At 41.0% G+C, this 18,211-nt stretch overlaps 1 protein-coding gene across 3 annotated transcripts in view; it reads left to right on the top strand.

The window, feature by feature from the left end:
• SPATA13 (spermatogenesis associated 13) overlaps positions 1-18,211 on the top strand; it is a 123,901-nt gene that overhangs the window by 96,779 nt on the left and 8,911 nt on the right. For all 3 annotated transcript variants that reach the window (XM_089685811.1, XM_089685810.1, XM_089685812.1), the window contains one exon: positions 15,526-15,600. In XM_089685811.1, the coding sequence (XP_089541937.1) occupies positions 15,526-15,600 (75 nt within the window). The remainder of the gene's footprint in view (positions 1-15,525; positions 15,601-18,211) is intronic.

Raw genomic sequence — 18,211 nt, 5'->3', positions numbered from 1 at the left:
CAGTGCCCATCTGAGCTGCCTTTCAGTGTTGCCTATCAGTGCCACCTATCAATGCCAGTCAGTGCTACCTATCAGTGCTGCATATCAGCGCCAGTCAGTGCCACCTATCAGTGCCATATATGAGTGCTGCCTATCAGTGATGCCTGTCAGTGCCCACCAGTGCCTCCGCATCAGTGTCCATCAGTGCAGCCTATCAGTGCCCATCACTGCAGCCTCATTAGCACACATCCGTGAAGGAAAAAAAATCACTTATTTACAAAATTGGGGTTGTTTTTCACAATTTTCAGTAGTTTTTGGTTTGTTTAGCAAAAAATAAAAAACCCAGAGGTGATTAAATACCACCAAAAGAAAGCTCTGTCTCAAAAAAATGATAAAAATTTCATATGGGTACAGTGTTGTATGACTGCGCAATTGTCATTCAAAGTGTGACAGTGCTGAAAGCTGGAAATTGGCTGGACAGGAAGGGGGTATAAGTGCCCTGTAGGCGAGTGGTTAAGTTGTGTTACCAATGTTTTCATATTGACTTTGATGGAATCTTGTGAATTTGTTCAAAATACAACAGGCCTTATTTATTTCACAGTGCAAAATGTTCCTATTAAAAACAATGCATTTGTGTCATGTCCATGTATTTTCCCAGTACTGGAAAATGCAGCCTAATACAAAAGTATTCTTACGTCATAGTTGTATTTTGGTACAGGACATAAAATGAACCGTTTAGGTTTTAATAAACGCCATGGTGTTTTTACTAATTCTTTTCAGCAAAGTCTAAGTCAACAGACCCCTGCACTGCATCGTGGGGTGTGAAGGAGTTGTGTCTTTTAACGAATGAAAACTTGTGTAACTTGGGGCTTCCAGCATGTGTTGGAGGCTCTTTGAAGCTGGTGACAGCAACTGGCAGACACCAGATAGTATCTACAAAAAAACAGCCTTAACAAAGCTGAGTGGCCAGACTGTGCTTTTAAAGGAGCATAAAACCTAAAAAATTAAAAGATTTCACAATAAAAAAAAAAAATCAGTATCCCATTACTTAGAGAAAAATATGGAAATATGTCAGGAGCTTATAAGAACTGATGGTATTTGAGAAATATTTTCAGTTATGGGGCAGATAATTTACTATCTATAAGATACTACTTAACTATGATGCAGCAGAACATTACTGCAATCTTCCCATTTGGGCTGTTGTAGCTGACAAAATATGGGTTCAGCTTGTACACAGAATGACACACTTTCATTTTTTTATTGTTATTAATACTCCATTTCTTTAATGTGTTACATCGTATCCATTGCATTACAAGTTAAAGTGGCTGTAAATCTCTGACATGAAATATGAACAAAGCATATCCCTCTATAGAGTGTACTTGTCTCAATCCAGAACACTGTCATTTCTTTCGGCTGCTTTATTGCTCTGCTATCAGCATGAGTCACTTCTAGAGTTTTCCTGACACCAAGGGAAAAATGGTGACAGAGGAGGGATCTCCAGCAGATTGACAGCCTCATTTCTGTTCCTGTGTGCTGTGTGAAGGAAGGGGGGGGGGGTCCCTTCCCTTCCCTTCAATCAGCTCTCAGAGCTCTCCTCACTGATCTAACTTCAGCTTCCTGCCCCCTGCTTTTCAGAGCTGACCTAATGTTTGAAGCAGGATCAAGCTATTTAGGAGTACCCCTAGGAGGGAATAAGGAGGATTCTAATGGAAATACTCATAACACAAAGATTTTAAATGATATCCGAATGGCCTAATTCTTGAAGTAAAACTGTATTCCATTTTAAGGGTACAAATTCCAGCCTAAGAAAAACAGAGGCAGCTCCAGACATTGACCACAGGGGAGGGGGTGAATAATACTTCCATCAGTGGGTACCTTTGTTATGCAGGCTTGGTCGTCTCACATCAGTCACTTCCACGCTATTTTCTCTTCTACCAAAAGTGCTTAATTTGCTGTGACCGCAAATTACCTTGTCAATCACTCAGGCTCTGCGTGACTTAAAATGGTAATAAAGGTTAATGACAAGTATTCTTAGAAATCCTGCCTCCCCCCTTTCTATGGATTGCTGCAAAGCCTGTATAAAAAAGCTCAGTGCACATATCAAGAGCTGCTACATCCCTGTGATATGGGTTGGTCACCTATCACTTCTGGGTAAACCCATAGCTTGTCATGACTGGTCACATCTTGGATAGGTCTTGATAGTTTACCATTTTAGAACTCTGAAGGGACATCTTAGGCCTTCTCTTCTCCATCCCTCCCCGGTTCTTACCCCTTGCTTCCCCAGTCCTCTTGTTCTCTTTTTTCCAGTCTTTCCAGGACTGGGGCCCTCAACCCCCACTCTTTTTTTTCCACTTGCCTTCTTTCTAGTTATAGACCCTCTCTCCTCCTAGCCTTACCTCACTTTCCAAAATTGGATAGGCATCGGAAACCACTATATTGGAAACTATAGCTGGTAGCAAGCCACTGAGGTTTATGTACCAATTGTCTGTGGCCTCAACCAGAGGTTTACTGACCTTTTATGACAGCGCTGTATTCATTAGTATTTGTATGAGTTGCCATGTTATGTTCCTTGGTTTGTCAACCTTCATCTTCCCTTTTTTTTTTTTTTTAATTTAAATATTTATTAGTTTTTCATTTTTTACAAAACAAATCCATAAGAAGAGATAACAATACAGATAAATATTCCATACATTTCTACCTTGCCCCTTCTAATAAATCTTTTCTTTCCCTCTCCTCCCAACCCTTTCCCACCCCCCTTCCCCCTCCCTCCCCTTTGCACGTTCTATACTCTCTCGAGGCCCAATAGTTTCTTAATTTATAGTTTTCTATACTTCTCTTTCAGTCCTGATTTTTCCCATTTTTCCCATCTTGTATAGTATATTTCCATCCTATCTTCCTGCATATAGTAAGATTTTTCCATTCTACTTATCTGATTTACTCTGTTGATCCAGTCTTCCTCCTTCGGCACCTCTGATTTTTGCCAGAACTTGGGTATCAACCCCTTTGCAGCATTTAAATAGTACTGTACGCCTGATTCTTTATATTTATTTACTGTGATCCCAACACTATGTAGGAGACATATCGTTGGGTCTAACCCTATGTCATTTCCAGTTATTATTTCTATTGAGTTAACTATTATCTTCCAGAAAGCCTGAATTTTTGGACATTGCCACCAAATGTGAAACACCGTGCCCTCCTCCCCACAACCTCTCCAACACATTTTAGAATTCTCCCCCCTCATCTTGTGCTCAATACTCGGTGTGATATGCCATCGTGTCAAACATTTATAGTTCATCTCCACATCTCTCATACTAACATTCTCGTGTATCAATCTATATATCTTGTTCTGTTGGTCCTCGTCTAACACCACCTCCATATCTCTTTCCCATTTCGTTATAAAAATTAACTTTGTGTCTGTGTCTAATTCTGTGAGTATTCTATAAACTTTGGCAATTCCGTGTTTCCCATCTCTACGTGTTTCCAACAACCTTTCAAACATATTCCAATCCTTTTTTAATCTCAGGGGTTTTGGTAGTTTTCCAATAAAGCATTTTAACTGATGATATTTCCACTCGTCTATTCCAATAAAACTTTCTCCCTTCTCTTTTAATTCTTTAAATGGTCTCAATTCCCCCTCTACCAGTACATCTCTCAGTTGGATATCTTCCCTTTTAAACCATCTACCAGATATCTCGTCCTTTCCTGGGGGGAAATAATCAGAATTTACAAGAGGCATTAATATAGAATTGAGTTCCCATTTCCTACTTTTGTGTAAATTATCCCATAACCTTAAAACATTTAAAGTGTAAATACTTGTGCTTTCTTTAACTCTTCTAAGATGTGCTGGAACCCATATCATCTTACTCAAACTAATCCCACTCAATTCGTTTTCAATTTTTACCCAACTCTTCCCCTTGTGGTTGAATGTCCAATCATAAATTCTTGCTAAAATTACTGCTTTATAGTATCTCTTGACATCAGGTAGTCCCATTCCCCCTTTCTCTTTAGTTCTACTCAATATTTCATATGATATTCTTGATTTTTTGTTCCTCCAGATATATCTTAACATTTTTTTCATTATCTTAAAAAACACCTCTGGCAGTTTAATTGGGACCATTTGGAATCTATACAGTATTTTAGGTATGATTACCATTTTAACTAGGTTTATACGTCCTATCCATGATGGGTTTCCACCTTCTAATATTTTTAATTCTTCCTTAATCTCATTTATCAAAGAAATATAGTTTAATCTATACAGTTGTTTATATGAGATAGCAAGTTTTATTCCTAGATATTTTAAATCTTTTTCTCTCCATGTAAAGGGGAACTCTTTTTGTAGCTTTTCCTTTTCACTCTTTGGTACGCTGATGTTCAAGATCTCTGTTTTTGTTGGATTAATTTTTAAATTTGATAGATCGCCATATTCCTTCAAGATCTTCATTATATTTGGTAATGTTATTCGAGGGTTGTCTACATAAAACAATAAGTCGTCCGCAAAGGCCGCTACTTTATGCTCTGTATTTTCTATCTGGATTCCCTTTACCGCTCCACTATTCCTTATCGTAGACAACAGGGGTTCCAATGACAGAACAAACAGCAAGGGGGACAGTGGGCAGCCCTGTCTTGTTCCATTGGACATTCCAATGGATTCCGACCTCTCCCCATTTACCGTGATAATTGCGGTGGGCTCCCTATATAATTTTCCTATCCACTCACGCATTCTCTCTCCAATCCCCAACACTTCTAAGTTGTCCATCATGAAGCCCCAGTCCACTCTATCGAACGCCTTTTCGGCATCAATCGACAATAGTACCGTCGGGGCCTTCCCTTTTCTACTTTTCTGAATGAGCATCAGTGTTCTCAACCCGTTGTCTCTACCCTCTCTCCCTGGGACAAAGCCCACCTGATCTCCGTGAATCCATTCAGGCATTAGATCTTTCAGCCTATTTGCTAGAACCTTTGCGTACAACTTGGTATTGGTGTTCAATAATGAAATTGGTCTATAGCTAGAACACTGGGAAGGGTCTTTTCCCTCCTTTTGAATGAGTACAACATGGGCCTGAAGAGATTCTCTTCTCCCCTCCATCCCTCCTCCCAGGTCGTTCATATACTTCTTCAGCTTAGGTAACAATATTTCACTATATTTTTTATAGTACTTAACTGTATACCCATCCGGTCCTGGACTTTTTCCACCCCCTGTACTTCTTAATGCTACTTTTATTTCATCCTGGGAAATTTCCGCGTCCAATTGTATTTCACTTAACTTTGGTAATCCTGCATTTTTTAAATATATCATCCTTTTTTCGTTAATATCCTTTACATTTTCCTTTGAAGAGCCATGGGGACTGATATTATACAGTTTTCTATAGTATTCCGTGAACACTTTAATAATCTTTGGTTGAATAAACCAACTCTCCTTTAGGGTTTTTTTATCCTTTCTATATAATTTCTATTTTTCTTTTTATTCAGAGCTCTCATTAAGTATTTTCCTGGTCTGTCGCCCCATCTATATCTTTCATTTAGTACTTTATTATATACCCTTCTCCTCTCTTCGTCCATCAGTCTCTCTAATTCATCTTTTTTATCCATTAATTTCTGTCCTATTTCTCTTGTTATTTTCTTCTTTTGTATCTGCTCTAAATCCAGGATGTCTTTTAGGAGCCCGCTAACCCTCTCTCTTCTTTCTCTTTTCTTCCTTGCTCCCATCGCAATCAGGATACCTCTTATATATGCCTTGTGGCTTTCCCATACTGTAGCTGTCGATACTTCCTCTGTCTCATTCTCCTTAAAATATAACTTAATCTCTTCCCCAATCTTCTGCGCTATGTCCTCATCCATAAGAAGGGCCTCATTTAACCTCCATCCTAAACCTCCCGTCCACCGTCTTCCCCATCCCATTTTCATTGTGACAGGGGCATGGTCCGAGAATGTACTCATCTCTATTTCTATTTTAACCAATAACTCTATGAGTTGATGATCTATTAAAATATAGTCCAACCTCGAATATATCTCATGTGCCTTAGAGAAGAAGGTGTAGTCTCTGTCTCTCATATGCATTATTCTCCAAGTGTCCACCAGTTGGTACTCGTGAATCGCTTTCTTCAAAGCTCTCAGAGACCCACCCCCCTCTCTCCGCACAGGGGAGGTTGCATCCTTTTGGGGATCCATACAGAGATTTAAGTCTCCTGCTACTATCAAACGCCCTTTTTTAAAGTCCATCAGTTTTTTCAACAGGCCCTTCAAATAGTTCTCCGGCTTTTTGTTGGGGCAATATATATTGGCTAATGTACACTCGATTCCCTGTAATTTACCTTTCAAAAACAGGAATCTCCCCTCCGGATCAGTTCTTCTATCCTCCAGTTCAAATCTCATGTTCTTTGCCAACCCTATTGCCACTCCTTTTGCTCTTTTAATTGGGGAGTCAGCGTAGTACCATGTTGGATAATATTTAGATTTTAATTTCACATTTGACTTTATCTCAAAATGTGTTTCCTGTAAAAATACCACTGACGTTGCCCTGTGATGTAACTCTTTAAACAACTTAAATCTTTTCCCAGGACAGTTCAACCCGTTCACATTATATGTTATAACCTGTATTTCTTCCATCCTTCTTTAATCTGTCTATCTCTCTTCTAATATACCTCTTCCTATTAGACCCTTCTATCGTGCAGTATTTTAGCCCCACCTCCCCTCCCCCCTCATCCTCCCACCCGACACCCATCTCCCACCCCCCATCCCTCCCCCCTTCTCTTTTTTTTTCCCCTACCCGTTTTTAGGCCTATAAACTGCCTACAAATCATTTGTGGATCTGTTTCCACCTTTGATTTAAAACTTAGGGCGTAAGCTCCGCCCATGGACGGCTTGCCTCTCCTCCGACCCCCCCAAAATCTCCTCTCTCTATCCTCCAGGCTCAAGAAGAATCTTTACTTCCCTCCCTTCACCAGAGCGTTCTAAAGGACCTCGACATCCGGAGGGGAGAGACCAGGGGCGAGAGATGGAAGTGGGAGAAAAAAAAAAAAAAAAACACAATTTCTACTTAATTCTCCCTCCTTTCCCTCCCCAACCCCAAAGTCTTCCTCCCCTTCCCCCCGACCCGCTGCCAGTCCTCTTTTCTTGAAACATCTATATCTCCTTTTATCTTCTTCTTCCCACCCCGCTATCTCCATTCTTTGCAAATCCAGTCTCTCGCAAAAGTCTTAGTTCCTCCGGAAATCTCAAATAGGCTGTGACCCCATTTTTCCAGCCAACTAGAGATGCTGAGATACCCCATCTATACTGCACATTCTTTTTCCTCATTTGCTCCAACAGGGGTCTCAGGGATCTCCTTCTCCACAGGGTCTTTACTGTTAAGTCCGCATAAATTTGAATAGTCAAATCTCCATACTTAATTAATGATCTTCCCTTGGTCTTCTTCCAAATCTCATCTTTGACCCCGAATTTTTGGAACTGGACAATTATATCTCTCGGTCTTTCCTTCTCAGTAGCCTGTTTAAGCATTCCTATTCTAAACACTCCATCTAATTTGATCCCGTCTGTTTCAGGTCTATCTCTTATGGAGTTCAAGATTTTTTTCACTAGTTCATATAGTGTTTCGCCTTTTGCAGACTCTGGAATTCCTCGTACCCTAAGGTTACACCTTCTTTCTTTATTTTCTTGGACTTCCATCCTGTAGGTCAATTTTTTCTGGGTGTTTTCCAGTTGATTTATTTTTTTCCTTAAATTGTCAATATTTTGGGCCTGGATTTTAACTTTCTCCTCTGTTTCTTCTGTTCTTAATAGCAGGTGCCCTAGGTCATTTCGAATAGCTGTCATTTCATGTTTTATAATTTTTTCCAAATTCTGAAACATTTCTATCATCTCCTTCTTATTTGGTGCTTGTAGTTCCCCATCTGATTCTCTTTTTCCCGGGCCATCCTCTATTTGTTGGCTGCAGCTGCTATTCATGCCCAATGATAATCTCGGACTATTACCTGAACTAGTGTCCATTTCCCCTTTTGTGCTTGCGCCCTGGGCCCTTTCTGACGTACTATTTCCATATGATGTGAATTTCTTTATTGTTCCTGTTTGAGACCCTTTGGGCCCTGCTGCCTTGGGACCTTTATTCTTCATATCCTCTGTAAATTTCTTTTATTAATTTTTTCTTTCTGTATCCTCAAGATGGGATTATACTTCTCCTTTATAATTGCTGAACTAGGCACACTTGCGATTTTTTATGTTTTATTTTCCTAGGACACCTGGACCTCCTCTCTTCTTCTCTTCCAACCCCTGGGAATCCTCTCCTCCCCTCTTTCACCACCTGGTCTCCTATGTCACTCAGGGGTCCCCAACACAATAAGCCCCCAGTAGCTCTCACTCACCCTTCCCTTCTCAGGACGGTGGTTCCATGCTTATGCGGAGGGCCATCACTGCTGCTCAGTCCTGGGGGGGGGGGATTCCTCAGGGTTTCCGATGCTGTATTATTTTTCTTTCCCTTTTCTTTCTTCTTTCTTTCTCTCCTTTCTCCCCTTTCCTCTCTCACTCCTTTCCTCCTTGAGATCCGTCCCAGGGAGGCAGGATGGATTTCCTGGGATTCCTGGGTCCACCAGGCCCAGGCACGGACAGCCAGCCAGGGGGGGTATAGGCAGCAGTGAGCGTCTCCCAGTCACATCGAGGGGGCAGCCGGCTTCCACTTTCATCCGACTCCCCTTCCTCCTGTCAGCCTTCGGCCGGCCGGCGTCCCTGCTTCCCAGGGATGCACCGCGGCTGGTCACGTGTCCCGGCCGCGCCTCCTCGTCTCCCGGCAACCAGGCTCAGCGTCCCAGTCTCTCTCCACTGCTCTCCGGCTCCTCCAACCGCGCACCGCTGCCCATCAAGGTAAGCCCACCCGGCCGAAGTATGTTTTCGCCATCTAGGGCTTCACGCCGCTGGGGGGAATTGAGGCCGAAAATAGGGGGGGTCGGTCAGGGAAGGCTCGTTGCTAGAACTCCTAGCACGAGCTCTCCGCCGCCGCCATCGTCAGGCTCCGCCCCTCCAACCTTCATCTTCCCTTAAATAAAGAATTAAAAAAAAAAAAAAGTGTATGGCCAGTTTAAGGCTGACCATAGATACCTTGAATTTTATCCAATTGCTTCTGAATCAGCCAAAATTTGATGCAAGGGTAGCCTGCAAGCACCACCCAGTTTGACATAAATCGACCAAGCCATGTGGAGAATTATCACCTGAACAGTGACTACATCCTGTCAGTAACTCTTCAGCAGCCCACCTCTATTCAGGTAGTTGTGGGTTCCATGGCTGCTAAATACAGTTGGCAGAGGTGATTCCTCCATCCAGGCTGTTCATCATTGATGGGGCAATTGGTTAATTTTCTCTAATTCAACACATGGGCTAAACTGCAATGATTGAGCTATGTATGGGTAGCATATCAATAATATTGTGTTCTCTTTGCAAGAGTCAGAAGCACATGTGGCGGTGGTATGATCGTGGCTGATGATGTGAGAGTCTCACAGAGCCTTTGTTACTGATTATGCCTAGTGTCTCTATGGGAGTCCGTGACTGGTGGACACTGCAGAGTCTAGGAAAGTATTCTCTTCTAATGTCTCCCCATAATTCTGGTGCTGAGGGCAAACACGATACCTGCGATTACCTTTGTTGGCCAGAAAATCTCCTTGGTCTAATGTTCACAGACCTCATAGTTAAAGTGGAGTTCCACTCACGCTGTCAAAAAATAAAAGTCAGCAGCTACAAAAACTGTGGCTGCTGACTTTTCAATAACAACCACTTACCTGTCCCTCGGTCCCGCAGTGTGTCCCTCGCAGCCCGTTTCATTGGCCGTCCTGTATTCCAGAAAACCGGTATCTTCAGTGTGGGCACCCAGCTGTGATAGCTAGCGGCTTTACAGCCGGGTACCCACTACGCATGAGCGAGTAGCACTGCGCTTCATGAATGGTTCTGAAGTCTTCTGGGACCTGTCGCTCATCCCAAAAGACTACAGGGAGGGAGGACACCTTCCGCTTCCGATCGCCTAGGTGATCAGACCAGACGTGGGAGTGGGTACCTGTCAAATTCAGGTACCCGCTCCCCCCCTGCCCCCCAAAGGTGCCAATCTTTAATGGGGAGTGGGGGAGCAGTCCTTAAAGCGGAACTTCCCCTTTTGGGTGGAGCTCCACTTTAAGCTCACTCAGTGGCCAGTAAAGGCTCACTCATTAGAGAACGAGATTGCAGTTAGCGGAACTTGCCTATAAATTCAGAGGAAGTCTTTTAGGAATTTTTTAACCAAGCTTGTGCAGCTTCAGGACATAAAAAAGCAATGACTCCAACCATCACTTTTTTCCGCATTTTTAAAGTGAAACTTAAGTTTTCTGTATTTCTCTCCTCCAATGATTCAAAGTCTGGCAACATCTTCACCCAGTCTTGTTTTGAGTTTGGCATTGTTGATCGGCCAACCTGTGATGACACAACTCCCACACATGTACATTGGAGTCATTTACTTAATTTGCATTTTTCCTATTTTCTAAGTCAGGAAGATGTGTACTGATTTGGAGAGTGTGAATCTGTACATGGCAACAGTGTGAAGATTGAAATCCTTGCTCAATACTTCATATAAGAAACCCTTTTTTTGGCAAGTGTGTGATTCATTCTGGTACGTTCAGCCCAGATGGGTCATCTATTCCATTACAAAATGCTCTGTTACTGATAAGACAATTTCCGTTGCTGTAGTGGAGCATTATTGTGCTTCTCTGTATTGTTGTCCTTATGCATTTTACTTTACTCATACAAGATGATGATGGATCCAGACACAGCAGACCGTTAGGTACTAAAATTAGCTCAGTACACGGATAACACTTGTATACGGTATGTCTTACCAAACACCATACAGGAAGACATTGCTATTAATCAATATAGTGAAAAAATAAATTGGAACATCATACAGTCATTTTGATTTTTAGAAAGACTTTCACTAAGCACCAGATGCATCTAAATTGATAATCTAAGCCCTGTGTAATCTGGTATGGTTGGTCCGTGTAATCTGGTAATGTATGGTTGGTCTGATTCTAGGAGTGGGCTGTTCCCCATTTCATCAGTAGAAAAATGATAAAGAAATAATTGAAGAGGCACAGGGCAACTTTATGCAAGCACTATGCGCTTATGACACGTCCTGTCATGAGAGAAATACAGCGTCTTCCACTGAAATCACAATATTGCTCTCCTTCTGAAATGTTAGTTGTTTGACACTTCTTGCTTCAGTACATTTCAGGGTGGCTCCTTTCTCTTTCAGCATCCTATGGAGTCAGGGACTAGAGTTGTGTCTCTCTACATGTGTACATCAGTAACACACAGCCCCATAGCCTAGGATGGGAAGCAGACCCCTACCCCTTCTCCAAGCTAACAGTCTGTCTGGAGACTGCATTGTCCAATATTAAAGTGGTTCTAAAGACTGAAGCTTTTTTTTTTTTTTTTTTTTTTTTTAACCTTCATGTATTTTATACATGAAGGTAAACAAACCTTCAGTATGCAGCTCCCCCCAATACTTGCCTGATCTTGATCCAGCAATGTGCAAAGGATCTCTCCACTCTCTCTATCCTCATACACAGTAGCAGGAACCATTGGCTCCTAATCACAGCTAGGGAGGGGGATGCTGAGCCGTGATCTGCGTGTCTTTTGGACACAGAGCTGCCTTGGGAGCAAGCACACACAAGTACCCCAATGTCAGGTGGCTTGCTATGGGAGCACTCGGCATGGGAAAGGAGCCAGGAGTGCACAGCAGAGAGATAGAAAGCAGCAGGTCTCCCTAGTAAAACAGCACACAGTTAACCCTTTGATCACCCCAGATGTTAACTCCTTCCTGCCCAGTGTCATTGATCACTGTATTAGTGTCACTGGGGATGCCCACCGCTGTCCGCTGTAAGTCGCTGATCACTGCCATTACTAGTATTACAAAAACAAAATTCCAGTGTATATATACCGCCATTTGGAGACGCTATAACTTTCATGTAAACCAATAATATACACCTCTTGGGATTTTTTTTTTTTTTTTTTTTTTAGCAAAGACATGTAGCAGAATACATTTTGGCCTAAGTTTATGAAGAAATGTAACTTTTTTTATTATTTTTTTACTGGATATGTTTTATAGCAAAAAGTCAAAAATAATGTTTTTGTGGAGGGAGGAAATGACATCAATTTCATTTATGTACAGTGTTGCATGGCCACACAATTGTCAGTTAAAGTAACTCAGCGCCGTATTGCAAAACATGGCTTGGTCATCAAAGGGGGAAGGGGTAAATCTTCCAGAGCTGAAGTGGTTAACTCTTTACTGTGAAAACTGGAAATTTAGGGAAGCCGCACTGAGAGAGCAAGGGTTAGCAGCATTCAAATTTGTAACTACAAGTGCTAAGATAAGAAACAAATACAGTGTCTTGAAAAAGTATTCATACCCCTTGAAAATTTCCAAATTTTGTCATGTTACAACCAAAACTGTCAATGTATTTTATTGGGATTTTATGTGATAGACCAACACAAAGTGGCACATAATTGTGTAGTGGTAGGAATATGATAAATGGTTTTAAAAATTTTTTTTTACAAATAAATATCTTAAAAGTGTGGCATACATTTGTAGTCAGCCCCCCGAGTCAATACTTTGTAGAACCACCTTTCGCTGCAATTACATCTGCAAGTATTTTTGGGGATGTCTCTAGCAGCTTTGTACATCTAGAGAGTGACATTTTTGCCTATTCTTCTTTGAAGAATAGCTCAAGCTCTGTCAGATTGGATGGAGAGTGTCTGTGAACAGTAATTTTCAAGTCTTGCCACAGATTCTCAATTGGATTTAGGTCTGGACTTTGACTGGTCCATTCTAACACATGAATATGCTTTGATCTAAACCATTATAGCTCTGGCTGTATGTTTAGGGTTGTTGTCCTGCTGGAAGGTGAACCTCCAGCCCAGTCTCAAGTCTTCTGCAGACTCTTAACAGGTTTTCTTCTAATATTGCCCTGTCCCTATTGAAGAAAAGCATCGCCACAACATGATGATACCACCACCATGTTTCACAGTGGGGATGGTGTGTTCAGTGTTAGTGTTCAGTGTGGTGCAGTGTTTTCCGCCACACATAGCGTTTTTCTTTTAGGCTAAAAAGTTAGATTTTGGTCTCAACTGACCAGAGCACCTTCTTCCACGTTTGCTGTGTCCCCCACATGGCTTCTTGCAAACTGCAAACAGAACTTCTTATGGCTTTCTTTTACCAATCACTTTCTTCTTGCCACTCTTCCATAAAGGCCAGATTTGTGGAGTGCACGACTAATAGTTGTCCTGTGGACAGATTCTCTCACCTGAGCTGTGGATCTCTGCAGCTCCTCCTGAGTTACCATGGGCCTCTTGGCTGCTTCTCTGATTAGTACTCTCCTTGCCCGGCCTGTCAGTTTAGGTGGATGGCCATGTCTTTGTAGGTTTGCAGTTGTGCCATACTCTTTCCATTTTCAGATGATTGATTGAACCATGCTCCATGAGGTGTACCAAATCTTGGGATATTTTTTTTTTATAACTTAACCCTGCTTTAAACTTCTCCAAAACTTTATCCCTGATCTGTCTGGTGTGTTCCTTGGCCTTCATGATACTGTTTGTTCACGAATATTCTCTAACAAACCTTTTGAGGGCTTCACAGAACAGCTGTATTTATACTGAGATTAAATTACACACATGTGGACTCTATTTACTAATTAGGTGACTTCTAAAGGCAATTGGTTCCATTAGATTTTAGTTAGGGGTATCAGAGTAAAGGGGGCTGAATACAAATGCACGCCACACTTTTCAGATATTTAAAAAATGTAAAAACCATTTATCATTTTCCTTCTACTTCACAATTATGTGCTGCTTTATGTTGGTCTATCACACAAAATCCCAATAAAATACATTTTTGGTTGTAACATGACAAAATGTGGAAAATTTCAAGGGGTATGAATACTTTTTCAAGGCACTATAGTTTACTGGAGAATGTTATTTTATTGTGATCAATGTGTTAATCCAAAAAAAAAAAAATGCTGACCAAGAACAGGTATGCACATATGAAATGTCAGAGGTCCTTGTATACCTCTTCTGTGTTGTCAGTGTATTTAGTATGACAGCCATGCAACTAACATTTTTCAGAAGGAAAGGTCAACATTGTCAGCTTTTGCTTTTCTTGACAAGTCCCTTTTATAGAAATTGCTAATGAAGCAAAATTCCAGCTTGCAAAGACTCTGATGGAAGCAGCCATAACTCACATAGTCATTCCAGGGCAGTGAAGCTTACATGTTTGCACTGGAGCAACTGTTTGAGCTAATTAATCAACATCCATCACAGGCTTCAAAGGTGTCCTACCTTGTGACTGGAGCAATCAGTCCAGAGTTTCCAGGCTGTCTTGGTTTTATTGGCAGTGACATTTTGGATTTTCCCAGTAACAGCATGGTCCAACTGATCAGCAAGGTAGTAAAATCTCCTTCCCGCACTAGAATGCTCTAGGAATGGGAAATAATAAGTGGAATTTCATGTATGTGGCAAACCTGAGTCATGCCTGACTTATTCTGATTTTCACCTTCCTGGAATCTTTGTTGCTATGCTCCAAGTTATGTAAGCACAGCATGTTGGTGCATCAGGGAACTCCCACGGCCCCATAAGTATTTATAAAGTCCAGGCTTTATCAGAACACAGGAGATCATTACACCACCACTCACTGCTTCATCCCTCCCGGCCATGGCAGGTAAATTCTGCTTTTCATCATATTGGTTTTGTGTGCTGGAGGGTCTTCTTTATTAAGATTCACATGCACGGGGTAGGCGATTGATCATTAAGTTCCATCACAGGGATTTACGATTCGCCTTTTGAAATCCCTCACTCTGGAGTGCAGCAGTTTGCTGGTTTTATAGTTCTTATAATATGTATGTTCCCTGCATCTCCTTGTACCTGCAGGGTAGATATATCTTTACACTGTCTCTGTAGGATGGTGATTGAACAAACCTTCCAACTACTCTGATTCACTGTTGTTTGGTTAGCATGCTCTGATGTCTGCACACACATGCACATTTGCCTCAGTGTTGATCAGTGTCAAGCTGTCTTTCATGCTGTGACGTTCCTGAGAATGAAACTATAGCTGGGAGCCCAGTTCCAGCTGATATTTTCTACCAACACATTTTAGGGAGTTACAGCATGCACACAGTACAAGTATTGTCCTATATTCCCATGGAAAAAGAGAGCCAAATTATCAATCATCTGGATTCTCTGGTATGCCTAAAACACTCTTTGATGATCATAATTAAAAGTCAGATATCAAGGCATGATCCAACTGCCAAAGGTCGTTTGTACAGTGTCCTTCTATACACATCGCATTAACCGATCGCATATGTTTAATGTTTTGGAGGAGAAAGCCTTTAACAGACACTTCTGTACTAAGAAAAGATATGAAGTTTGTCGGTTCATCAGGAACCATTCGAAATGTATTAAATTCATTATGGACAGCTTAAATCTATATGTGAACATTAATGCAATAAAGTAATAATAAAGAAATTAAATAAACGAGCTCTCTTGTTATCATTGCAGGAATGGAAATTACAGAAGACCAGAAAAAACAGGCAATGTGCAATGCAAAGAGGTCAAGACAAGGAAAGATGAAAGGTGAGAGTTACAGTAATGATTTAGTCATTTTATATAAAAGTTATACAAACCTTATCAGTGAACATATATGCTCAGGTACCAGGACTGGGACGTTATTCAGAGGCCAATTTACAGATGACACAAATGGGGAGAAAATGTGACTGTATAAATAGAAGAAACAATATGCAATATGAAGTATAGGCAGCAACAGACAAATATTTAAAAAATGTTCGTACTGCACAGTAAGCCTATATAATATAGTATAATAGTTTCCTGTTATTTAGGAGGCACTTGGTAGAGTCTGAAGGTCATGCAAGCAAAGCCACCAAGTTGATTCTGCCATTCTATGGCAAGTCCACCCATGTTGCCATTTTTGCTATAAACCCTCTTTTTGCAAATTTTCAATCTGGCCAAATGCACTGCCAGCAGTGGTGGTCTGAGAGTATTCATCCCAGTCTTCTATCCTATAGGACCCTGGTAGTCATCTAGACAAAAACAGGTCTCAGGCAGTGGACAAATGGGAATCTACCTTTATATCTTTTCTAGGGGCTGGTACTGGACATTGATATCTTGCAACAGATCAAAATATGGAAGTATATTGTATCGTTTCCCTTTCTCTATATTTATCTGAAGGGTCAATCCACCAAACACAGATATTAGATGCCAACAGATTGAAACTGCTTCTTGATGACTTGAATGAAGATGTTCTTATTGCTGTTCGCAGCTCTGCCCCTGCTGCAGTCATTATCAGGAGTACTCAGGTGGACACAACACAAGCAAAAAAATTTCACCCGGCCTCTGTTTCTTCATATCTTGATGTTTCTTCTACAGCTTACATACAAAGCATAGACTTGTATGTAAGCCGAAGAACTAAAGACATATAGAAAAATATAGTCTGGGTGCCAATTTTTCCTTGTTTGGATGATTGAGAGGCTGGCAGGAGCCTGAATGAGCACCAGTATCCCCTGCAGATGAAACACCATCCATGAGTGGAGCAGGTAGTGCGCTTTTATTCCTGTTTGACTCAGGTGAACAAAAACCTTATAGTGAGGGGTAGTAATGCTGGGAACTGGTGTGGAGAATTTGCTGCTGGAGGTCTTAGGACATTAAAATTGTTTTGGATTAATTTGTAAGCTGACATCCAGTCATAACTAAACATTCGGGTTTTGGATAGACTGAAACTTTTTAGGCTTCAGGCACACTAGCGTTTTTAACTGGATAAAAAATGCTGGTAATCGTGTGTTTTTTTTTTTTTTTAAGTAGAGTTTTAGGAGCATTAGCAATTTATTAGAATTTTTACAGTACATGTAGGGGGAAAAAAGGCTAGAAAAAAGCTAGTAGGAGCGTTTTAGTAGCGTTTAGGAGCACTCAGCGTTTTTTTTTTTCTGCTAGAAAAATGCTCCCAAAAACCATTTTTTTTCTGCTTCTAAATGCTGAAGCTTAAAAAACGCTACTAGCCTAAAATAGTGTGCATAGGCACATAGGAAAACACTATTTGGCTTCTAGGAGCAAAAAAAGAAAAAATGCTGATAACAGCTTCTAGGAGCTTAAAAAATGCTAGTGTGCATGGAGCCTTAAAGCCTTTGGATCTAGCTAAGTGAATAGACTTCTAGCAGAGTATAATATCTGAAGAGAACCGTATCTGTACTGGAAAACAGGATAACAACGTACGTTCACAGCAGTAATGGGAATTACTACACGGCTTCTGATTAAAGTTTCATCGTAAATCAATGCAGACTTAGACTGCTCATGCTGTGCTTATATATTTTCTGTGCTCCCAGAGACCCATTTCCCAACATAGACAAAGCCTCAGGCTGGTTATGACCCGGGCACTGGAACATCCAGCACAGATTCATATAATTGTTGAAAACAGGATTGCAATTGCCAGTGAGTGGGAGGAAATCACAGTTCATTGACAGTCGCACAATATTCTGCTGTTACCAAGCAGCCGTTCTGTGTAGGAAGCATTAGATTTAGATATGAGAAACGTTTTATATTCCATTGTCATAGTATTGATAATTTAAAATGCACAAGTAAAAAAAAAAAACATCTGATTTGCTGTCCTTAAAGGAACCTATCATGAACAAATTGTATAGGGCTGTCATTGCTGATCTAGATGGAATGCTAGCTGCCTTGCTGTCTACTCATCCAGTGGCTGTAGTGCTTTTGGAGTATCTGAACCAAAACAAGCACGCAGATCAAGACTTTTGATTTTACTTCTAAATCTGTGTTCTGGGTCAGTGGCTGAGAAAGTATTGAAGCCACAGACAGTAAGACAAACAGCATTTTCAATAACTGCATTATTATTATACAGGATTTATATAGCGCAATCAGTTTGCTCAGCTCTTTACAATATAACGGGAGACAATACAGCAACAATACAGTTCAATACAAGAGGGATAGGAGGGCCCTGCTCCTCAGAGCTTACAATCTAGGAGATAGCATTGCACATGTACCCTTCATGACATGTTTTCTTCAGGGAGACACTTGTGACAATAGTGACGTCAAACCTTGTACGGCAGATACTGTACCAAAAAGCCGTAAACAGTGTAGATCTAAATCTGGATTTTCTATGATTTGTTTTAGCCAGAGTTGGACTCTAAACATCATCGTTATCTGTCTCCTCTCGTAT

The sequence above is a fragment of the Staurois parvus genome, unplaced genomic scaffold, assembly GCF_062004578.1.
Source record: "Staurois parvus isolate SC_StPar_1 unplaced genomic scaffold, SC_StPar_1.0 ptg000387l, whole genome shotgun sequence".
Classification (NCBI taxonomy): domain Eukaryota; kingdom Metazoa; phylum Chordata; class Amphibia; order Anura; family Ranidae; genus Staurois; species Staurois parvus.
Note: the sequence above shows the minus strand (reverse complement) of the source record. Positions and strands in the feature narration are given on the sequence as shown.